The 25,365-nt window shown below is 37.9% G+C and overlaps 1 protein-coding gene across 5 annotated transcripts; it reads left to right on the top strand.

Moving 5' to 3' along the window:
• The first annotated feature begins 3,379 nt into the window (after window positions 1–3,379).
• On the top strand, window positions 3,380–21,631 carry elk4 (ETS transcription factor ELK4). Of its 5 annotated transcripts, XR_010900591.1 has the most exons (7): window positions 3,380–3,914; window positions 5,113–5,429; window positions 8,334–9,032; window positions 10,255–10,452; window positions 13,951–14,067; window positions 16,695–16,895; window positions 17,199–17,328. XR_010900591.1 is itself a non-coding variant. In XM_067431294.1 (6 exons), exons 2-6 carry the CDS (start codon window positions 5,223–5,225, stop codon window positions 17,478–17,480), a joined length of 1,503 nt encoding a protein of 500 aa, XP_067287395.1. In that variant the 5' UTR covers window positions 3,380–3,548; window positions 5,113–5,222; the 3' UTR covers window positions 17,481–21,631. The 5 variants fall into 5 exon arrangements, 4 of the variants coding, with proteins under 4 accessions (XP_067287395.1, XP_067287394.1, XP_067287397.1 ...); XM_067431294.1 differs by lacking the exon at window positions 16,695–16,895 and having other exon boundaries at window positions 3,380–3,548; window positions 17,199–21,631; XM_067431293.1 differs by lacking the exon at window positions 16,695–16,895 and having other exon boundaries at window positions 17,199–21,631.
• Window positions 21,632–25,365: the final 3,734 nt, after the last annotated feature.

The raw sequence follows: 25,365 nt of genomic DNA, 5'->3' as shown, positions 1-25,365 counted from the left end.
CTGCTTTAAAGGAATAGTTCACCCAAAAATGAAAATTATCCCATGATTTACTCACCTTCAAGCCATCCTTGGTGTATATGACAATCGGAGTTAAAATGTCCTGATTTATAATGGCAGTGAGTGGCAGCCTAAAATTGTGAAGCCCAAAAAAGTGCATCCATCCATTATAAAAGTAATCCACATGGCTCTGGGGGGGTTAATAAAGACCTTTTGAAGTGAATTGATGGATTTGTGTAAGAATAATAAATTACTTTTATAATGGATGAATGCACTTTTTTGGGCTTCAAATTTTGGGCTACCATTAAAAAGCTTGGATGAGCCAGGATATTTTTTAATATAACTCAGATTGTATTTGTCTGAAAGGAGAATGCTGTATACACCTAGGGTTGCTTGAAGGTGAGTAAATCATGGGGTAATTTTAAGTAAATATCCCTTTAACGAGTTTGAGCATTTAAAGTGACAGACATTGGATGCTAATATAGTTATTGTTATAGTTTTTGGTGTGAATGGACCTTAACTGTTTTCATGTACACAAACCATCTGACTATAGCTGCTCTTATACCTTATAGCTGGTCAAATCTAGGTTATATTTTTGAATAACAGAAAAATGCTATTTTCCTATGTAAGAAAATAAAGTAAAAAAAAAAAAAAAAACTTTTGGAAAAGCTGTGATATGTCACCTTTAGGGTTTCGAAACATCTCGGCTATTTAAAAGAAAGTTCTGGGATAAATCCTGCTGGTTTGAGTAATCTATCGATTTGTAAAATAAAGCAAAAATTGCATTTACTGCAATGAACTCGCCATGGAAGTCTATGGGGCGATGCATTGTACCTGGTTGCAAAGCGAACTACACAATAATAAAATTCTTTTTTTTTTTCCAATAGTTATATTATATTTGATTTCATATTTTATTTCAATGAAGAAAAACTGTTGATAAGTTTTAGTTAACAATAAAAGAACTGAAAGATACCAGAAAGAGAGTATGTATGGTATCGAAAAACTTGCTTGCAGTTAAAATATGTTAGCTATGCATAACCAGATGTTTATCAAAAAACAGCAAAAGCATGTTGGTTCGTAGGAATGTCACATTTCTGCTTTAAAACGCTCTCCATAGAGTTCCATCGCAAGTGCATTACTGCAAACATTTTTGTTTTTACAAACTGAAGGAAGGGTTGATGTCACTGATAAACCCGGTGCACTCCCTTAAGAAATCTTATTGAGAATATACACTGATCAGGCATAACATAATGACCACTAATAGGTGAAGTGAATAACACTGATTATCTCTTCATCACGGCACATGTTAGTGGGTGGAATATATTAGGCAGAGTGTAAGCATTTTGTAATCATAGTTGATGCATTAGAAACAGGAAAAATGGGCAAGTGTACGGATTTGAGCGAGGACCAAATTGTGATGCTAGAGATAGATGATGGGTCAGAGCATCTCCAAAACTGCAGCTCTTGTGGGGTGTTCCTGGTCTGCAGTGGTCAGTATCTATCAAAAGTGGTCCAGGGAAAGAACAGTGGTGAACCGGCAACAGGGTCATGGGCGGCTAACTCGGCTAAGGCTCATTGATCCACGTTGGCAATGTTCTGCTGGGAAACCTTGGGCCTTGCCATCCATTTGGATGTTACTTTGACACATACCACCTATCTAAGTATTGTTGCAGACCATGTACACCCTTTCATGAAAAAGGTATTCTCTGGTGACTGGCTCTTTCAGCTGGATAATGCGCCCTGCCACAAATCACAAATGGTTCAGGAATGGTTTAAGGAGCACAGCAACGAGTTTGAGGTGTTGACTTGGTCTCCAAATTCCCCAGATCTCAATCTGAATTGAGCATCTGTGGGATGTGCTGAACAAACAAGTCAGATCCATGGAGGCCCCACCTTGCAACTTACAGGACTTAAAGGATCTGCTGCTAACATACTGGTGCCAGATACCACAGCATACCTTCAGGGGTCTAGTGGAGTCCATGCCTCTATGGGTCAGGGCTGTTTTGGGAAGAAATGGGGGGACCAGCACATCATTTTATGCCTGATTGTGTACACGTTTTTCCCCCTCCCTTAAATAACTCATTGTGGTTTTTATAGATCACATGGTTTTCTTTATATTGCAGAGCACTTTTATTTCCTGACAAATGCTTATTGTTAATGTTAGCACACATCTCTGGAGAATAACTGCAAATAATTGCCCTTCTAGTAAAAGCCTCAGTCACTGATCTTATACGGTAGGAATGCTTGGATTGTGGCTGCATTTAATTCCATGTTTTTTCCGCAGTGCTGGAATCTATTTGGAAGGCGTGGTGGCTGAAACTGACACAGAAGACTAAAATTACACACATATTCTGTCACTCTTTTCCTACGCACATGGCAAATGAGTATGAATGTGACAGTGTTATAAATAAATGAAGGTGGTGCATGGAAGGTTTGGTAATGGGAATGAAATATCGTAGTTGTGGTGTTATTGTGCAGACTTTTGTAATAGTATTATTGGTACCCACAAATAGTACTTGACTTTTTTTTTCTGTTGTCTAACGGTTTATTTTGCAGGGACACCTGGTGATGCTGTGCTTTGAGGAAATAACATTTGTAGAATGTCAGGTATCAGTCACTCTATGGAGTTTTGAGCCCACAACCTTATAGTTACCAACTTGTAGTCTAAAACTATAAAATACACCATAACACAATTCCAAATATGCATGTTGCATGGCTATCAGAGAGGTCATGTGGTGATGGGGCTCAAGAGTCAGCGCTTCAATTAATCCCTGAGGTAACAGTGAATGATCATTTAAGGCAACTGTATCAAGGCATAAAAAGTGTAGCTAAAGTGACTACCTATTTGGCCATGTAGTGTATGGTTATAAAGACGTAATAAACCTTTTTTATTTGTATGTATGTATAAGGGGTATTTTGTATTCGCTCTTCATGATGTTAATCACCTTCTAAATGTAATGTATAGTGTATAGGTTGGTGGTATTATGTAAACAAACTATGTATGTATAAGGAAAATGTTAAACTGTATATGACTCAAACTCTCTATCTATCTATCTATCTATCTATCTATCTATCTATCTATCTATCTATCTATCTATCTATCTATCTATCTATCTGTCTGTCTGTCTGTCTGTCTGTCTGTCTGTCTGTCTGTCTGTCTGTCTGTGTCTCTCTGTCTGTCTGTCTGTCATTTTACACCCTCTCATAATTTTATTGTCTATCCTTCTGTAATTTCTTATCTGAACGACAAAGTACATTCAAACGGTTATTACACGATATTTCAACACCATCCAAATTAATATTCGGAGTTTCTTTTTTTCCACCAGTAAGTATACGTATTGGTAGGACTACGTTACAACTATTGTAGTCATATAGATGAAGAGAGTCCATCATGAGATAATCTGCATGCTTGCACTCTGCATTATTTCTCGTGCTGCTGATTTTACATCTGGAGGAGATTATCGCTGTTCAGACTAAACGGACCTCATTTCTTACAGATTCTCAAAATCGTTGTTCTGGAGTTTTATTGTGTGCTGAGAGTGTTTAATCTGGTGGGTTTGTTGCTTCCTGTTTTGTATTATTGTGGTTGCAGCTAAAAATATCACATGAGATGGAGAGACTTTAGTGTTTCTCTTTCTCTGCCTCTTTTATTGTCGTTCTCATTGTAAATACGGCAGAACCGCTTTAAACGGTATAATTTAAATCAACTCTAGTTTGTTTAATGAGTCTAAAGTTTGCTAAGACTCCGTTAGCTAGCGGGCTAGCACACTACGCTAGCTGACCACTAAGTATCTTTACACGATGTAAACATACAAGAAAACGGGCTGCATTTTTTATTTTATTTTATTTATTTTTGGGCTTTAATCTGTCGGAAAACCCCATCCAGAACCGACTCCGGGGAGCACAAAGCTTCTCAGGTGAGTTTGACAGACATTAGCGCGATGCTAACGAACGAAACTCAAGTTCTAACAGGTTGCAGTTTAGGACATTCGCGCATGTTTTCAATTACTTTATAATTTGGTAACTTTGCAAGTATTGTAGAGGAATTTTAAAACTTAAACAAATAATAAATGACGTACTTTGACCCGTTGGTTAAATCGACGTGGAGGTTTTGCTTAAGGTTAAGCTCCTATCCAGATTTATGAAATGTAACGTTATATTTTACACAAAGCTAACGTTACTAACGTTAATTAGCATAGAGTTTTATCTGCGTCCAAAAGATTGTTTAGGGTTTAATGCACATTTAGGTTATATTTTAATATTTTTGCCAACATTTTGAGATTTTCAAGTTAAAGGAATTAAATGTCTAGTTTTAAATTAAATGCTTATATGGTTATTTGCATGGATATATGAAATCTCTCATTATAAGATTACATAGATCTAACTTACGTTAAAAACCATTAAGTGTAAATTTAGGCTTTATATTTAATATTCAAATGCGTGTAACCTTGGCTATTGGCGTGCACCACATCATTTTTAAGTGTAATTGTGGTAAGATCTAGGGTCATTTAGGCCTTTAATAAAGAAGAAAAATATGTGCATCTAATTTTGGCCATTAAATGGAAGAGGCTAACGTGACACATTTGCAGTATGTAATCATTATCATCATGCAACAGGCCGTAATTTTGAGCTATATGTAATTGGTAAATGCTATCTCAGTTCATTTTCTCCTGAACTCTTCTTGTGTAAAATTCACAGACCTCCAGACAGTATGAGTCTCGCCTCTTGGTTTCTATGTTTATGTGTTCTGTTCTGTCAGATTGTATGTGGGAGACGTTTTTTTTTCGCTCTCTTTGGCAACTACCAGCTGGATATCGGATGAGTCAAGGCAGATTTAGTTTTAATTTAAGCTGCTTACACGCACACTGTCGGTCTGCACTGTCCACACTGCCAGGATTATGCTGAAGTCCAGTACCATTTGGTATTTAATATGGTGTGCATATTTACCATGTTTTTATGATTTCAAGAATGGTGCTCTAGGTTTGTTTTAAGCGAAACACTTCCTAAACATTTCAATTTGCTTCTTAAAGAAAATGCATGCATAGATCTGTCCTTCCTGCTATTATTTTACAATTCAATTTGTGATCTAATGCATCTCAATAACTTATATTTCAGCCTCTGTCAGGATATTTGCCGGAATATGCCGTGACGTGTCGGCCAGGCTGTGAGCGCGAACAGGGTCCCGTAAGGTAACATTTCCCCCACAGCTGTGGATAGAGAAGGACATGGACAGCTCAGTAACCCTGTGGCAGTTCCTGCTGCAGCTCCTGTTGGACCCCAGCAATGACCAGCTCATCTGCTGGACCAACGAGGATGGAGAGTTCAAACTGTTGCAGGCCGAGGAAGTCGCCAGGTTATGGGGTGCCCGCAAGAACAAACCCAGTATGAACTACGACAAGCTCAGCCGGGCTCTGCGTTACTACTATGACAAGGTGCGTAATGCCATTGAAAAATAAAAGTTCAGTCATCATTTACTCCTTCCTTTTTCCATGGAACATAAAAGGAGATGTTTTGATTTTTGTCAGAGCTGTGAATGGGGCAGGGCCGGTTCTACAGTGGTGCTAGAGCAAAGCACCATCAAACACAAGCAAAAGCACCCTCAGCTGATTCTCTAATATATTGGCAGATTTGCACATTTGTTTTTGCGCTCTGGAGAGTGTCAAATGCATCTATTACAATGTGTTTTTAAAGCGTTTGAGTAATGTAGCCAATCACATACCATATATAACGTTAGTTGTGATCTCTTGAACGTGATGTCTAATCAGAGATGTTTAACACAGCAACAGCATTTTAGTGAACGATCTTGGTTTGCTTTCAAGGCTACCGTCCTTAAAATTCATTGAATAAAACTATTGATTTTGGATTCATTTTGCACAAGACTTTGCCTGATCAATTTTCTCTGACCACATATACGTTTTTAAGTCTGGATATTCTTATGAATATTCACATTTATTACTCCAATACACGTGTCTTTAAATTACATATTTTTCAAAAAAAAAACAAATACAGTGTATAGATACATTGCTTTGAAAACACACGTATGGCCATGTTTACATGCATATTGCATAAAGTAAAATGGTATATCAAATTATTCTGTAATATCTTCCATAACATAGTTGAGAATTATCTTTATACAAAGTCTGGATCCTATGCATGTCTTTTAATTTTCTCAATAAATGGGTTCTGGCGTCCTAATGGTGACCATCTGGTGTAATGACCCAAAAACAAATCTAAATTCTCAAAACCTTTTTTCTGCTTCTCAGGAGGATGACGTTAAAATACTAGTTACGCATTAAAGCAATGTAAAGGTAGACTGATAGATAGAAGTTATACCACTTAATGTATTGGTAAAAGTAATGACTTGTAAATAGTCTTACATCTCTCACTGTACACTGCTACATCTGCACTTTACTACAGCAAACTCAGTGATTTGATTCTGGAACCAGGCCTGGAATGGGGTCTGTTGGCCTGGAAAAATTAAAAAAATATTGTGAGGAACAGACTGATAGTAAGTCAGTATTCTTATTCTTTAGTCATTATTCTTCAGCTGATGGATGCACAATAGGCTTATAATCGAGATTATAATGGTTATTGGTCAATATTTTTATTTATTTAATTTTTTTTAACATGACTTAAAAAAGCGTGGCTAGAGCGAAACAAAACAGTGGTCCCAGATTAGAAGTATAAAACAAGAAATGTTGGAGGATATAAGAGAAGGGGGGCATGAGTTTGTTGCCCAGCCCTCTTTGGTTGAACCGTGAGAATCATTACTCTTACCTAAACTTATGCTAGTCCTACATCCTACGTCATGCGTTGGGTCAGAGGTCCTTCTTCCACCGGAACTAGACTTGCATATGGCCATTACTAGAAGCCAGTGATTCTAGTTTATAAAGTTATAAATATGGATATTTTTCTTACAAAAAAACGCATTGCTTCGCTTCCGAAGGCCTTCATCTGGAGCCGTATAGATTACTTTTACTAGGATACCATTTACTTGCATTATAAAGCTTGGAAAAGCAAGGATATTTTTTATGTACCTCTGATTGTGTTTGGCTGAAAGAAGAAAGTAATTTACACCTAGGATGGTTTGAGGGCGAGGAAATTATGGGGTAGTTATAATTTTGGGTGAACTATCCCTTTAAAATGGCTTATAATTGAGGTCTAAATTATATTATGAAGAATTTCTCATTTTTAATAGTCAACTTTTCCATCAACTATTAATTTCAAAATGAGTAGTTATTGTTATTGCATACTTTACATTATAATTTTAATGCCTAAGTTCAAATTGAGTTGACATTGACAGAGATTTTAGAATTTAGATTTCTAGAATATTTAGAATTAAAAAAAAAAATCTGTGAATAATATTTAGAATAAAAAAAAAATCTGTGTGTATTTAAGTTGTATGGACAACTTGTATGCTAGATTTTGCTTTTTTTTGTGTCATTTTGACGCTTGTCCAATTCCCAATTCTAAAATTAAATAATTGTAAATTATTAAATAATGCTAGATTATAATTATAAATAATTTAAAAAAAAAAATTGGGTTAACTAATCAGGTGTCCCTGATTTGTTGCATCCCATGTCGTTGTAGACACCAACTGAGAGACATAAGTATGGGAAAGATGTTGACAGCTAAAATAACTTCTCCTTCACTGTCTTCACTCCTGTTGGTTTTTGCTCCAGAAAGTCCCTCTTCATTTGCATACAGTTAAACATATCCTAACTTTGTTGCATTACTGAACACGCCTACATCCTGTCACCAATAGTCACTGTCGTCGGATATCGCCAGCTCTCCATTGATATGAATGGGATCTTGCTGCTTTGATGCTGCGTGTCGCTGGCAGTGTGAATGCAGCTTAAATGCTGTTGTGGCCATATATTAAAATCAGCATTTATTATATTTGCTAGCTTTCAGCCCTCTCATTGCCCCCACACTCCTCTTGTCCTTTAAGTTGTTTTGTTGTAGTAAACACACAATCAAGCCACTCTGAACTGAAACAAGTGGGTCACAGCCTGTCATGGCCTGTTGGGTTTATTCTTGAGCGGGAACTGTGTGTGTTTGAGGGTTTGGCTCTTTAGCTTTTTAAGCCTCATCTTGGCACCACAGGGCAAGAGGTATCGTTTTCCGCATTCTTCCTGGTCTTTTAACTTGGGTTCATTTACTTAATTACATGTTATTTTGTTAGAGAGGGTAGAAGAACGCTACTGACTGGCTGGTAAAAATGTACATGTGAGGGACATTTTGTTTGATTTGTTTGGGTGATTTTTAAATGAATGTAGGAGAAAGTCATTCATCAGCTAAAATAAACCTGCATTATCTCTAATCTTTCCTTGCAGAACATCATCAAAAAAGTTAATGGGCAGAAGTTTGTGTATCGTTTTGTGTCATACCCTGATATCCTAAAGGGGGATATGATGGCCAGAACGGAGGGTGCAGACGGGGGCTCAGCCGGACCTCCGCCTCTCTCCGACAAACCTGCAAACATCTCCAGGGATAAAGACAGCATAGCCACCCTAGACCGAGGTGCCGGCACGCCGGGTCAGTCTAAAGCATCCAGCCGGAATGACTATATCCACTCCGGCTTGTACACATCCTTCACTTTGACTTCTTTGCAGTCAGGAACGCAACTTTTTAAATCCATGAAGATTGAGAACCCAGGAGAAAAGCTAACGGACAAAAAGGCAGGCCAGGAATCGCCACAGCCATCCACGGTCATTAAGTTTGGGACCATGCCGCAGAACAGAAACACCACTCTGACTGCTATAGGGAGGCCTGAGGTTCCCATCCAAGCTCCACTGACCGCTCAGACAGAACATGAGAGCAAACAGAGCACAGTCTCTCATGTTGTGTGTGCGTTTATGGAGAATCCCACTTCAGAGAATGCTATGACTGGCTTCTCGCTCTCAAGAATCTCTCCGTCACTGCTCCCTCATTCCCAGTCGCCCTCTTCTTCTCCGATGACAGATTCCCAGGAGCTGGTGATTGACAGTGAGATCGAGTCCCTCTCCTCACAGCCTTCAGAGTTACAAATGCAGGTATTGGCCTAAATGAGCTTTGGTACACCTGTAGACTTTTAGCTCTAATGAAGGCCTGTGTGCCGAAAATGCATTGGCAAATTAAAGTGGTACAACATGCTGGCGTTGGAAATTAATATTGGAATGATGTTGATGTGCCTTAAAGGCACAATATGTAAGATTTTTAGATTAAATTTGTAAAACCAATATAACAATGTTTTATTTTGTTGAATTGTGTTTTTGAATTATCCCAAATGTTTTCCAGAATGTTTAAATCCGGAGAAATAAGCAATTTTAACCAGGACACGAGCCGTGTCTGTGTGTCGCATGTCAATGACATCATACCCTCGATTTTGTAGAACCCATGGAAACACCAAAGACACTTTAATATATGATGTGTTTCATTAGACAGGTGAAACAACTGTTTGGATACATTCATCAACAGAAAAGCAATCATTATCCAGCTCATAATAAAGCTCTAAATCTGGTTTTCTTGATTTACCACGAGTACCATGTTTTACCATGCCGAAAATATCGATCACTAAAGCGTGAACAAGTGTCTCATAGTCGCCGTCATTTTAACACAACTTTCAACACACTCAAATGTATCTAATAGGATAAAACGGCGCTGCGTTACCACACATACGCATAAGCGGAAGAAGCGGAAGCGCTCATTTTGCATGGTAAAATGTATATCCATGATAAAATATTTAATTTAATTTTAAATATATATTATAATTTAAAATAATATATAACATAATTTTTATTTAATTTATATCATTTGGTTGCAGAACACTTCATTCAGATATTTTTTTCTTCCCCAAAATGTTTTAATTGTATTTAATTATTTATAATTTTATATGTATAGATATTTATTCAGTTATCATTTTTAAATACAGTCAATGTGATAAATTCAGCATTTTACTTGAATCACTTTGAATAATAATTTGAATATGTAATGAAAAATATAAATAAAAATATAAATAAAATAATTATTTAATAATTTGCTAAATAAAGATGAATATAATACAAATGTAAATAAGTATTAAGTATTTATATCAATAATTATATAAGATGTAAATATTTAAAATGTGTCTCTCTCTCTCTCTCTCTCTCTCTCTCTCTCTCTCTCTCTCTCTCTCTCTCTCTCTCTCTCTCTCTCTCTCTTCTCTCTCTCTCTCTCTCTCTCTCTCTCTCTCTCTCTCTCTCTCTCTCTCTCTCTCTCTCTCCCTCTCTCCATCAGGTCCAGCCCTCCTCTGTTTCCAAGGACACAGCTTCTGAGATGCCCGAATCTCCACCCCGCAATCTCAGCGGGAAGTCCAAGAAACCCAAAGGCCTGGAGTTGATGCCCACGCTGGTGGTGACCAGCTCTGACCTCAGCCCTCTCAATCTGTCCAGCCCCTCCCTCCCTACGGCCTCTCTCACCCCAGCCTTCCTGCAGGTCAGTCTCCTCCTGACCTCCCCATCACACATGCACAATGCTATTTACTGCTGTCATCGGTTTGGTAGCATCATCAGACCATCAGCTGTTTTCGTGTTGGGTTGCGCTAGAGGCGCATCCTCTTGTGCTGTTTTTTTTATACTCTGCTGGTTTGCTCTTTGTTGCCAGAACTTTGCATCTTGTTCTGGCTGTTTGACCAACATATAAAAAAACAACTGCACTTTGCTTTTTTGTGTCATTTAGTCTTAAAGGTGCAGTGTGTAATATTTATGAAGAACTATTGTGCAGTGTGTAGTATTTATGAGGAATTGCAATATAATATACAATATACATAATGAATACTATGTTTTCAGTGGTGTATAAAGACCTTACATAATGAACCGTTATTTATTACCTTAGAATGAGCCATATCTATCTACATACACCGTGGGTCCCCTTACAGTCCCCTTTTATGGTCATGTCCCCTATGAAAAAATGCCCCCCAACAAATAACAAAATAAATCATGAAAATGAATTGCTTTTTTAAATTTAAATTTATTATTTTAAACATTATTAAATTACAACTGTGTTGCTGTTAAAGCTGATCAATTTCTTTTACTGTCATAACGACATCGACATAACTTTTAATTGAAATAATCAACATATTTACACTATTCAGTGATGCTACATATGAACATTCAGTGGCTGCAGTGATTTTTTTCAAAACGGGGCTGCAGCTTTGATATTGCCACTCTAAAGTCAGTTTCAATGTTGAGCTTAGATCTGTACTTTGTCTTCAGTGAGGAAACAGCAGAAAACCCTGTTTCACACAGATAGGATGTAGCAAAGGGGAGCAGAATTGTAAATGCCTTTCGACCAATGAGTGAGAACTCCTTCTCCACACCAAGCCAGAATTCACAGTCTTTGTGATGGGAACTTTAGCCTTGTGTTTGAGTCAGACGTCATCTCAATGAACTGCTCCTCCTCAGAGGAGCTCAGATCATCTCTCGCCTAGTCAAACTGCACAATATTGTCAGGGAAGTACTTCTGAGAATTTCATTGCTTAAATGTGTTCCAAAAAACATGTGATCGGTTTGACTTCTGTGAGCTTAATTTCTTTTTTTTCTTTTTTTTAAAGATTTTTCAAATTACTCTGTATTGCCTTGCTGAAGTTTCCTGCCACACATCTCCAATTTTCAAACTAATTAGTTGACTTGGTCTGCCAGATGTGGTAGGTGTTTGTCTTTACCCTGCAGCTGAAGGTTTAATTGATTCAGCTTGGCGAACAGATCACTGAGATATGCCGATTTCATTAGAAATTGTTTATTGCTGAACTTGCTGGCAAGCTCAGTCAATCCTTCTTCCTGCAGATTTTTAATTTGCTCCCTGAGCTCAGCCACTCTGGATAGCACTTTGCCGCGTGAGGGCCATCTCGTTTCGCTGTAAAACAGCACAGCACTGTGATCGGTGCCCATCTCCTGACAGAGTGCGGAAAACAGTCGGGATTTCAGCGGTCTTGTTTTGATGTAATTGACCACCGTAACAACGTCAGACAAAACTGAATTTAACGTAGGACTTAACTGCCGTGATGCGAGCACTTCTCGCTGTAAAGCAGTGAATCCATTTCGCTCTCGGTGCGACTCTCCTGATGAGTGCCTGCAATCCTGCTCGTTTCCCAGCCATGGTCTGTGCGCCATCCGTGCAAATTCCCAAGCAGTCCTCCCAGAATAAATTCTTCTGCAATCGTGTGTGATTTCTTGCATTGTGCAATGCGATAAGCAATTTTGTACAAAGCCAGTTGCGCTTTTATTGTTGCTGAAGTGGCTTTTGCATAATGTCTAATTGCTCTGTTCGTGTTGGACAGACATTTTAATAGCATTTCATGTCTGTTAAGAGTCACAAAGACACCCTTTACATTAATGCCCCATAATTTGTGGGGCCTCTGGGCATTTTTCTCTATAGATTGTACTCACAAAGGTATAATGATCAAGATTAGCTTAAAAATTCCCCGGAGTTCTCCTTTAACAGTGAAGCCGAGAGCAAGACATGTCTCATCATATTTTCTGCATTTAGAGTTTTAAATGACCAGCACCTGCCTGGGATGTCTGTGAGACCTCATCTTCTGCTTTTCTCTTGCCTTTTATAAAACGACCCATCTTCTATGCGACGTCAGTTAACTTGGCAGTTGTTTTTTCATGTCCTGCGCCGCCCCACACTTTGAGAACCACTGCCTTCATGTCACCTGATTTCTCAAAGAGTTTGAAAACAATGAGTTTGAGTAGAGTCTCTCTAAATCCCTCCTTTCTGAGAGCCTACTCTGCTCTGATTGGTCAGACAGCCCAGTCTGTTGCGATTGGTCTACCACTTACAGTTCCTATCAGAAAAAAAGCCTATTACCATATCTGAATTTCAGTTATGGAGGCTTCCTCGGCGCTTGATGCACAGTGATTCGAACAGATGGTGATTTTCCATATCAATTCCAAGCTAGCACGTCTTCATCTTTTTGAAGTGCATGCAAAGTGGATTTGCAGAGCTGAAAACAACACAAACCAAACTCTTCCAGTCTCACCTACAACTATAGACTACAAAAGATGAAGTCACCATGCAACAAAGTGGCAGCTTATTTGAATAATTGGTAAAAGTCTTCATGGTATGTTGCACAGACAATTTTGAATAAATGAGGGCTGGTCAGAACAGATGTCTAAAAATACCAATAATTTTGCACACAAAACATAGTTATTTTATGTGAATATTTGCATTTTGCACAAACTATGCATACAAATATGTGAAAATATTAGATTTTTTTTTTTATATATATATTTGCAACCGAGATTGCTTGTGAAAAAAAGCTTGTGAATGCCTTGTTAAATAAGCTTGCAAATGCTACCAGGATTATGCACAATTGCTTAAAATGACCACTGATGATAAAACTGATCACTTGCTCTAAGTGTGTTTTAAAGGAAATTATTAAAAAAATATTTTTTTTCTAAAAAATATGCCGTTATCCTGCACAGGAATATGGTGAGGTTTCATTGAAATCCTTTTGGTGATGTGGTTGGCACTAGAGGGCAGTAGCGCACCACTGTAAAAGTCTTGCCGATGTGCTTGGGAGACACTCATTGGTTGTTACATGATCGTGATCATATGGTGAGGTTTAGCTGGATGTTACTTTGATGGATCACCTCGTTAAGACTGCACAATCTTTGCATTTACGAGCACTCATACAGCCAGCCCCAGAGGATCACCCCCTGCTGTCTCTTCAGTGAGATGAAAGATGAAATATACTACAATTCAAATCTATTATTTATGGTTTTTCGAGAAATACAGCACCCTTGCCCTGTGATTAATTCTTATTGCTTCTTAAAGTCTCATTAAGCCACTTTTAATTAAACATTTATATTTCAGGGTTATGCCTCTTGCAAATGCTTTGTGCTATGATGCTCGTGAGTGTTTGGGAAAGGCATCGCTAATGGAAAGAGAGTTACTCCTGAAAAAGAACATTTGCACTTTTTGTTGCAGACACCCCTGCTGCTCACCCCCAGTCCACTTCTGTCGAATATCCATTTCTGGAGCACGCTCAGCCCGGTGGCGCCCCTCAGTCCCGCCCGGAGACAGGGCGCTCATACCCTCTTCCAGGTGAGTCACTTGAACTTGATGGCTCTTTTCACACTTGGGTCCAAACCTACATTTGATTCCACCCGCCTTGAGTTTATCGTCACATTTCATTCTTTGGATTCAGATCATGTCATCTGTGAGTACCACAGCTGTTCCTTTTTTGCCCCAAATGGTGCAAACGCTCATACCAGCCTGCATTTACATTGATTTGAGAGCTGAACAGTGAAGTAAATCTCACAACGTACTCACAAATAAACATTACAATCTTCATGTAGAGAACATATTTTAACATTCAAAGTCATCAGGCTATCTTTGACGAAAACATTAAGAGGTTACTGAATAAAATTCACAGAAATCAGTTTGCACACATGATATTTGTATATGTATTTTATTTCAGACAAACAGGGAACATTAAGTGGTTGGATTATCTTTGTAGCACGACAAAACTCATATGCAATCCGATATTGCGCTTCTAGTGAAAACAGCTTTCCTGAATACAATGGGAGAAATGTCTTTGTGTTTAGAAAGACTGCATGATTCCCACAGTCCTGGAAAAAACTGTAATTATCACATTAAAGGCTTTGAAATATCACGCTTGTGTAATCGTAGGTTTTTGTAGCATTTATTTATTTTAACCAAAATGTATTTTTATTTTTACAATGAGTTTAATATTTACTATAGGATATATTACAATGGATTGCTTAATTATTGGATATTAATTTATGATTAGGTGTACAAAAGCTTTTGTTATCAATCTAATTAAAGGAGAAACCACCAGAAACTTGTGGTGTAAAATGTGAAAACTGGTGTTATTTTAGTATTATTAATATACAATTATAGTATTTATTCATATTTTTCATGTAGCTTATATTTACTTTTTTGTTTAAATTTGATCTTAAATTTGAGTAATTTTGTATGGGCTGTTTTTTTTTTATGGGTTTCTTTTATATATTTCTAGTTTTAGTAGTTTAGTGCTTCAGCTCTATTATATTTGCCATCTACCATTTAATTTCAGCGTTATTTCAATAAATACAGTTTAACAGTTAGTTTAGTTTCATATAATACTTAGTTTAGTATTAGTTAAAGGGTTAGTTCACCCAAAAATGAAATTGATGTCATTAATGACTCTCCCTAATGTTGTTCCACACCCGTAAAGCTACGTTCACACAAAACGCGAATTGAGCGGCAAAATTGCGTCTACCGCACCTAGTTTGACGAGTGAACATTTTGAATCCATTCGCTCGTCCGCAGCGAATTGGACGCGCTTAGAAATCGAGCATTTGAAGTGAAATAGACGCACGTTAAAGGCACTCCAGGTGAAATATATTAAGCATTAACAGCCAACGCACTACCTGGATTATCTTCACTGCATGTATATTTAAATAAAATATAAAGTTATGAAACTTCACTTTGCCATCAGTCAAAATGATTTGGTAGGCAACAATAGATTAATTGGACAAAAGATCGCCCATTAGATGTACACAAGACGAAGTATGTCATGTTTAACCTCTACATAGACATCCGAGCCAGCGGCAAACGCCAGAAGGACTGGCCGAGGCTGCTCTCGCTGGGGTTAACGAGCGCTGAGCGCCTGGATCTCACAACTCCAAAAACGCAAGTGTTCTTATTAAATAGGCTCTGTCTATGAGTAAAACATCCTAGGTAAACCACATATTTTAGCTTTAAACAACTACATTATCAACTGAAAAGCATTAAAACTACATTTAGTGACAAAATATCAGTATTTTTTTAATTATATGCAGGGTTTCTCATCAAGTGGCAGCAGCAAGCAGGCTCCCCATTGGTTAACGCGGCGCAAATTGACGCCAAAGTTCAAATTTTTCAACTTGGGCGTAGACGCGAATTCGCTTCAAACGCGTGAATGCACAAAAAGCACCACGCGCGTATCGCGCAAGACGCTCAATTCACTTCAAATTCGCGTTATTCGCGCGAACTGGACACGCGAATGAGGCGGAATCTTGTCCATCGCGCCGCACGAAACGTGTCTATTACGCCGCAGGACCTCCAGACGCGCGTCAACGCGTCTTTCCATTGACTTAACATGGAAATCATTCACTCCAGACGCTCTATTCGCGTTTGGTGTGAAGGTACCTTAAGACCTCCGTTCATCTTCAGTCCGAGAGCGTATGCAAGTGTATGGACACTATACTGTCCATGTCCAGAAAGGGAATAAAAACATCATCAAAGTAGTCCATATGTGACATCAGTTAGTTCATTAGAATCTCTAGAAGCATCGAAAATACATTTTGGTCCAAAAATAACAAAAACTACGACTTTATTCAGCATTGTCTTCTCTTCCGGGTTTGTTTTCAAACCTCAAAATAAAGATTCAAACGGTTAGGAATCAGCAGATTGATTCATGATTCGGATCGCCAATGTCACGTGATTTCAGCAGTTTGACACACGATAAAACTGAATAAACTGTGTTCTGAAGATGAACGGGAAGTCTTACGGGTGTGGAACGACATTAGGGTGAGTCATTTATGACATCAATTTCATTTTTGGGTGAACTAACCCTTTAATGATAATAACAGAGACTTTAAGATGTTCTCAATAAAATAATATTCCAGAAAGGATGCGTTCATTTTTATTTATTTTTTTCATTCTGTTTTTCTTCCTTTTATCAGTTTCCTTCTGTCCTGAGTTCCACACAGTTTTCTGTTCCCGTATATAATTTAGACGGCACCAACACGCCCGGCCCTCTCTCACCCGACCCACAGAAGACATAAGAGGGGGACGAAAACCGCCACGCTTCACCTTTGCCTCATGTTCTTGATTGATAAATGCAGATTAACCTCATTCTGTTCACCTGAACTGGTCCTCTTCAGGTAACAAAGATTTATGACTGTCGTTTAAGCATCAAGAGCATCCGTTTGACTCTTGAACCCTCATGATGTCACATGCTTTTCTTTGGGATGTATATCAAGCCATCATATAGTGTCTGAAGGACACTGTAAATCTTTAACTTCTGTTTTTTAATGCACTGGTCTTCAGGGATTGGCTCTAGTGTGACTAAAGCAGATGGCTGTTGATCTCCAAAGCTGCCAAAATGGGCATCATGTGTGCTTTACCACTGTTTGATTGGGATCCTGATTGAATTTTCTTGTGTTTTGTTTCTCGTGGCGCTTAAGACTCCGGAAGCACGGAAGAGATTCTCACATGATGTCGGCATCATGTGTTTGTACAGCCAGATCCCTGTTCTGCATCGGACAAAGAGGGATCTTTTGTACATAATCCAGCAAGCTCACCTCGTCTCAACTCATTTTTGCCTTTTGTTTGGGAAGCCCTCAAACAAACCTGCCTTGCCAAGCCAAACCGCCCCTTTGCCTTGTGATTTTGATAATGGTGACCTCTGTTATATCTTTCCTCATGCTGCATTTACTGCCATGTATATAAAGTGTTTGTCAAAATAGCCACACGAACAGCTTTTACTAGGGATTTTGCACCTACTCATGTTTACTAGCCATCCAGAATAGTAGTGAACTTGTTGGCGGGTCAATAATTACCTCACATAAATGACTCATGACACACCTGAGTAACGAAAATGGCAGGTAATACACACATTTTTGTTCGTAAGTGAACAATTTAAAGGAACTCAGACCATCTCAGATGTCCACAGCACCAGCACTGTTTGTGAACGCTTTGCACTCCAGGTTCATTCCCCCATAATTGTAGCCCATAAATACAAATCTAATGTCACACAGCTACTTTGGGACACAGTTTGTGTTCTGTCTACCATGTCTGCATCCACAGTTCAGTGCGTCACCTAGTAAATCCTCATTGGGGTAAAGTCATTTCACTCGCCGGCCATCTTTAAAACACCTCTCGGGTATGCAAGCGCAGCTCCTCCAAAACTGTTCGCAAAGCTTACGATTAAATGACACATTTGAAGTCTCCAATAAAATCTGACAACAACTGTCTCATAAATTTTGTTTCTAAACGCTTAAATCATGACAAAAAAACTGTATTTTTCAGCTAGTTGTTTCTATAGCAACTGGAGCTTTTAATAGCAGCTGCAGTGACGTGATGACTTTACTAATCAACAATTGGCTCTTTCATTTTGATAGCGGGGTTTATTCACCATTTTGGGTCTTCCTGGATTTGAAGTCTTTGGTAAAACTAAAACGAATTAGCTGGTGCAACCCGTGACAACCTTTTATTGTGCATTGTACACAACGTATCACAATAAAGCTAAGCAAAAGTAAATTTTCTCTGGGATAGTTCACCAAAAATGTAATGAATGTGGTTTCAAACCGGTATATCTGTCTTTCATTAGTAGAACGCTATGCTTTGGGGAATATTTCAACTCATTCTGTGCATGAAACAACATTGACTTTCAACATTAACTTTCAAAAAACTTAATGTTCTACAGAAATAAAAGAAGGTCATACAGATTTGGAACAACATGACATTTCATACATTTTTGGGTGAACTCTTGATGAAGATTGGCTATCAGGACGTCATTTTTGAAGTAACCCACAACATTGGAAAATGCATCTTAAAGCGTTAAATTCGTTGACCTTGATGAACATTTTTGAGAGGGTATTTAGTAGGCCAAAATTGTCATCACCCAATGCTTGATGGCGACTGGGTAATGAAGCGTGTTTCCAAACACGCCCCAACGCCATCACCACAACACCACCAGATACGCCACTGTGGCGATGCTCATCATGCAAATCTTTTCATAGAAACCATTTCCCCTCTCTGAAAGACTGAAAGCCATTTGGAATGATTTAAGTTGAGTGGGAAAACTCAAGGACTTGCTTTACTCCAATAGACCAACGATTTACCATTAAGCTAATGGAGCGTATGCAGCGTAAAATGGAACGGAACGGCACCGGCTCAGTGCTTAAACCCTCAGCCCACCATTAGGATGGTTGGATTGGTGGAGATCGGTTGGATGTGTACCGTAACTGGACGGATGTCTGTAGAGCTCAGGCCAAGTGCTCAAAACCATTCCTGCATTTGTCAGCTTTCCCAGTGTTGTGCAAGATTCAATCCCCGGCAGAATACAATCTACCTTGGACAACAAGCCAAAGCTTTTTATAATGCCCATCCAGAAGTGTGTGTCCTGTTGTGGCTGGTTAGCACGGTCCACGTAACCATTGCTGGTAGATTATAACATATCTTTTTTCATTGATGCCCATTCAAAAATAGCTGTTTTACATTTCAAATATGACATTGCACTATGGTAAATGTTTAACACAGTGCCATTTTGGGAGGCTTCAGGCTTTTATAATGAATACTGTTTTAATGGTTAACACAACTTAAAGCAATGTCGTGTTTCTGATCATACTCATAGTTCTGGAATCGTTTTCGGGTCAAAGTTGCATCAGATTCCGTGAGAAGACTGAATGTTGCACAACACCAGCAAAGATTGCTAATGGTCGGATTTTACAAGCCAGTCCTCATTTGATGTCAATGCAGTATTTGTGTGCTATTTGTGGAGTGTTTAGCTCTCACATCTCCACTTATAAACCAATATAGAAAACGAACGGCCATGTGTTGCACAACATAAAACCCTACCTCTAAGAGTCTCTCTTAAACAAACTCAAGCCATGATTTATAACTGACATGCGTTAAATACAAAAACTGGAACAAGACTAAAATGCTGACACTCAATTTGCAGAAACTGAGCTCTGGTAGTCCCTCCCTGTAGGACCACTTAAAGTGCAATGATCAAAATAGAAAGGGAAATGATCAAAAGTGTGTGTATATGTATAGGAACTGTTCAGCATCTCAAAATTCAGCTCTCAGGTATTATATGATTAGCCACAGTCCGTATTCTTACCCAAAGACCCAACAAGTAGAAGAAATAACTCTTTCACACCCATGTTAGCATGGTGCCTTCTAGTCTTGTTTGTTGCCTGTAAAACGAAAATAGGCAACGGTTTTCTTAATTGTTTCTAATTTTTTTGTCATAAAACTTCAGCTATAATGATTGTTCTGGTTTCAATACAACTTTTGACAGCATTTGTGAGCAAACATTTTGGATTTACTACCTAATTACCTAATGTCGTTCAACACCCGTAAGATCTCAGTTCATCTTCGGAACATAAATTAAGATATTTTTGTTGAAATCGGATCGACGTCTTTAGTGCCTTTATGGGTCTTGAGAGAGGAAATGACATTGGTGTCAATGAAGGCCTTTCCTAGCCATCGGATTTCAACACTAATATCTTCATTTGTGTCTGAAGATGAACGGAGGTCTTACGGATGTCGAACGACATTAGGGTAAGAAATGAATGACATGGGTGAACGAACCCTGTAAAGAAGATATTTTGAAGGATGTTGGTAACCAAATAGTTTCTGGTCCCCATTGGCTTTCATAGTATTTTTTTCATACTTTGGAAGTCAAGGGTGACCAGCAACCAACATTCTTCAAAATATCTTCTTTTTGGAACAACTTTAGGTTAATTAAAAGACAGCGATTACATTTTTGGGTGACCTATTCTGTAAGACACCAAGGGCCCTATTTTAATGATTGAGCATGGTCTGAAGCTCATGAGGCAGGGGCACTTAGGACGTGTCCGAATCCACTTCCTAGCTTCACAACGGAAAAGACAGACTGGGAGCCAGGCGCATGGTCCAAAAGGAACTAACGCGCCCTTTAAATAACACAAAAAAAACACTGCGTTATTAAATTTAGAACAGGTTTTTGTTGGTCAATAACGGGGTGGTTTTCAGTTCCTCAAAATAGCAACACCCCAACAATGCTGGTTTTCAGACCAGCACGCCCGTGGGCGAACAGATGGGCGCGAGTGCGTTTGCTATTTAAACAACGCAACGCTGGACGTGAAAATGAGATCTGCATCGGGCTGAAACTAGCAAAAAACACAAACTAGCGTCACTACTATGGTCGCATTGCGCCGGTGTATGATAGGGCCCCAGAGCTTAAGTTGTATTTAACCCAGAACATTATTTTAATGTAATGTGTATCATGAGCATAGATTAATAAAAGCTAGCATCTGTATTCAGATCCAGTAGAAAATTGTAATATTGTTTACTCGTACTTTCTAGTACTATCGGGTTAATATTTTAAGTCTGTATGCATAAATAGGAACTTAACAAAATAACAAAATAGGAACGTTTTATTACATGTATTAGCTGCCAGTGTAGTGCAAACGTGTAAACATCTGACTTTTATTTCGTTATTTTTGTTTGTTTTACTGTTGTTTCAAACCTGCATGACAAAAAATAGATGTTTTGCAGAATGTCTTTTCCATACACAGGCATTATTTAATTAATGTGTAAAATGTAAATCTATGATTTGTGCTTTTATATTTTGTCTGATGTAGTTTTCTGTGAGGGATTTGAACAATGAACTACTTTTCTAATAACACTATAAATTGTGCTGTTTTTTTGGATCAACTTTGATTGTATGGAAAAAGAGCAGCTTCTGCAAAACGTCTCCTTTTGTTTTCCTCGTAAGAGTCACATTTGTTTGTTTTCAGGCAGGTTTTTAACTATTCCTTAAGGGATTGAGTTCATTGTACATACAGTAACATGTGATGGGGTGTCAGTAGCGTTGTGCTGTTGTTTTGTAGTATTTTCCCTTTGACCTGTAGCAAGATGCTCTCTTACCCACTCAGTAGATTACATTTTTTTTCTTTTGAGGAAAAGTAGCTTGACTGCACATTTTACTTTGTTAAATAGTCATTTGTTTTGTTTCTATGAAAATTTTAATTTGTTTCTGTAGGATAAAATGGGTTTGTTATATGTGTTTAGCTTTTAAGCAATGATGTCATATGTTTTGTTCCTTCTCTATTTGCTCAAGTTTAGTTTTTTTTCCCCCGAGCACATTTAACTATTGTAGCCATACTGAACATCTGTTGTACTTTAATGTGAGTCTAAAGCACTTAAACATTTTTCCTCTTACTGGCACTTTGTATTTTTTAGATGTTGTTATAAAACTAATCTCATCTTATTAGTGACTCCACCAGCACGAACACTCGAATTTTGGTTTTTTGGATCCACATTTGGAGCCTATGCATTCAAGCTATTTGCTGCACAGAGATTTTGTAATGAATTTAAAGACTTTCTGGCATAAGAAAAACGTCATGAGTGCTTTATCGATTACTAACAGTATATTTTCTCTCTGAGGAGATTCTTTCTCCAAAAAGTCTTGTATTTTACTACAATTGAAAATACATGTTGATAAATTGCACTTTTCATGAATAGGGTATACACTTTTGGAAGCAATTAAGGCTAATGATGTACTTTTAGAGAAAACTATTGTGTTAAATCAAATTTTGTCTTGCATAGTTAACATGGCATGTAAAGTAATTGATATTCAATTAATTATAGAAATATATATTTTTATTATTTAGTAATAGTTACTGTTTTATGTAATATTTAGCTGTTCAACTGTGCTTAATTGGATAGTTTACTCAAAAATGTACAGTCTTGTTCAAAATAATAGCAGTACAATGTGACTAACCAGAATAATCAAGGTTTTTAGTATATTTTTTATTGCTACGTGGCAAACAAGTTACCAGTAGGTTCAGTAGATTGTCAGAAAACAAATGAGACCCAGCATTCATGATATGCACGCTCTTAAGGCTGTGCAATTGGGCAATTAGTTGAAAGGGGTGTGTTCAAAAAAATAGCAGTGTCTACCTTTGACTGTTCAAACTCAAAACTATTTTGTACAAACATTTTTTTTTTCTGGGATTTAGCAATCCTGTGAATCACTAAACTAATATTTAGTTGTATGACCACAGTTTTTTAAAACTGCTTGACATCTGTGTGGCATGGAGTCAACCAACTTGTGGCACCTCTCAGCTGTTATTCCACTCCATGATTCTTTAACAACATTCCACAATTCATTCACATTTCTTGGTTTTGCTTCAGAAACAGCATTTTTGATATCACCCCACAAGTTCTCAATTGGATTAAGGTCTGGAGATTGGGCTGGCCACTCCATAACATTAATTTTGTTGGTTTGGAACCAAGACTTTGCCCGTTTACTAGTGTGCTTTGGGTCATTGTCTTGTTGAAACAACCGTTTCAAGGGCATGTCCTCTTCAGCATAGGGCAACATGACCTCTTCAAGTATTTTAACATATGCAAACTGATCCATGATCCCTGGTATGCGATAAATAGGCCCAACACCATAGTAGGAGAAACATGCCCATATCATGATGCTTGCACCTCCATGCTTCACTGTCTTCACTGTGTACAGTGGCTTGAATTCAGAGTTTGGGGGTCGTCTCACAAACTGCCTGTGGCCCTTGGACCCAAAAAGAACAATTTTACTCTCATCAGTCCACAAAATGTTCCTCCATTTCTCTTTAGGCCAGTTGATGTGTTCTTTGGCAAATTGTAACCTCTTCTGCACATGCCTTTTTTTGTTAACAGAGGGACTTTGCGGGGGATTCTTGAAAATAGATTAGCTTCACACAGACGTCTTCTAACTGTCACAGTACTTACAGGTAACTCCAGACTGTCTTTGATCATCCTGGAGGTGATCATTGGCTGAGCCTTTGCCATTCTGGTTATTCTTCTATCCATTTTGATGGTTGTCTTCTGTTTTCTTCCACGTCTCTCTGGTTTTGCTCTCCATTTTAAGGCATTGGAGATCATTTTAGCTGAACAGCCTATCATTTTTTGCACCTCTTTATAGGTTTTCCCCTCTCTAATCAACTTTTTAATCAAAGTACGCTGTTCTTCTGAACAATGTCTTGAACGACCCATTTTCCTCAGCTTTCAAATGCATGTTCAACAAGTGTTGGCTTCATCCTTAAATAGGGGCCACCTGATTCACACCTGTTTCTTCACAAAATTGATGACCTCAGTGATTGAATGCCACACTGCTATTTTTTTGAACACACCCCTTTCAACTAATTCAACTAATTGCCCAATTGAAGAGCCTTAAGAGCGTGCATATCATGAATGCTGGGTCTCATTTGTTTTCTGACAATCTACTGAACCTACTGGTAACTTGTTTGCCACGTAGCAATAAAAAAATATACGAAAAACCTTGATTATTCTGGTTAGTCACATTGTACTGCTATTATTTTGAACAAGACTGTATATCATTAATTAGTCAGCCTCATGTTGTTCCAAACCCCTAAGACTTCGGTTAATTTTTGTTTTCTGTCCCTCTATTGACTATCATAGATCATAAAACAAATCCATATGAATCGAGCGGTTTAGTCCAAATTTACTGAAGATACTCGATTGCTTTATACGAGGAACCGATTGAATTTAGGCTTTTATTCATGTATACACATTCAACAAACAACATGTCAGATCTGGTAAGCGGAAGCTCAAGCAAGTTTGCTTGACGTGTGAGAAAGAATGAGGTTCATTCTTGTGTTACGCAGCACATTTGAGCTTCAAAAAGAACCAATGAGGTTCATTCTCGTGTTACACATGACGTTTGAGCTTTGGCAAGAACCAGTTAGATTCATTCTTGTGTTACTTGACACGTTTTAGCTGAATAAAAGCTGAAATTCTATTCATCATATAAAGCGATCGGGTCTCAGGTTTGGAATGACATTTCATTTTTGGGTGAACTATCCCTGACAAGTGACATTATTTGGACTCTTGTATAGAATGACAGAACAGACATTTACATATTATCATTCCACTGTAAATGTGGACACGTTGTAGTGTTAACTATATTCTTAACCAATCAGATTTTTTTCAACCAATTTGTTTTTAATTAATACAAATGAAACCAAAATGAAAGAGGACTACAAATGAACATATGGGCCAAAGAAACTATTCTCTGAGTGAAAATGTGTTACCTATTCTGGTGTATTTTTATTATACGACTCTAATAGCAAGAAACAAAAATTACATATTCAGACATTTCCAAAATAATGGCGACAAAAGGGAAATGCCACATACAATAGAAAATTAAACGATATATAATAATGTATTTAATATCTTAAAAGGTGGACAAACGTTTTCCGCAGACAACCTTCTTTTAGATTCCTATTTTGTACCCTATTCATGAAAAGTGCCAATGTTAAACTTTAACAGAATCAGATTTCTCATCCTCTAAATGTTGACATGTCAAAACTGCACTGTTTTTGGAAAATATTTTGTTTCTAATGAGCAAAAAAAAAGAAAGAAAAAAGGATGATGCAATTAAAAGTGTGACTTTTTACTGTAATGGTACAATATCAACACCAAATGTTTTCGATATTTTTTTGTGCAAATGTATTTTCAGATTCTCTCTCTTTAGCAGCTCAAATGTTTACAAATCTATGTTCATCGGCGTACCTGTTGTACTAATCTATGGATGTTGGAAGGGAAGGAAGATTTCTATATAAAAAACAAACAAAT

Source organism: Pseudorasbora parva, chromosome 22, assembly GCF_024679245.1.
Source record: "Pseudorasbora parva isolate DD20220531a chromosome 22, ASM2467924v1, whole genome shotgun sequence".
Taxonomy (NCBI): Eukaryota; Metazoa; Chordata; class Actinopteri; order Cypriniformes; family Gobionidae; genus Pseudorasbora; species Pseudorasbora parva.
This window is presented reverse-complemented; position numbering and strand designations above follow the sequence as displayed.

Excerpts from the sequence above, each read along its gene's own strand:
- elk4 (XM_067431294.1), top strand. The coding sequence starts at position 5,223 with ATGGACAGCTCAGTAACCCTGTGGCAGTTCCTGCTGCAGCTCCTGTTG. Across the intron at positions 9,033-10,254 it reads CTTCAGAGTTACAAATGCAG|GTCCAGCCCTCCTCTGTTTC; the intron begins GTATTGGCCTAA and ends TCTCTCCATCAG. Across the intron at positions 14,068-17,198 it reads GCGCTCATACCCTCTTCCAG|ACTCCGGAAGCACGGAAGAG; the intron begins GTGAGTCACTTG and ends GTGGCGCTTAAG.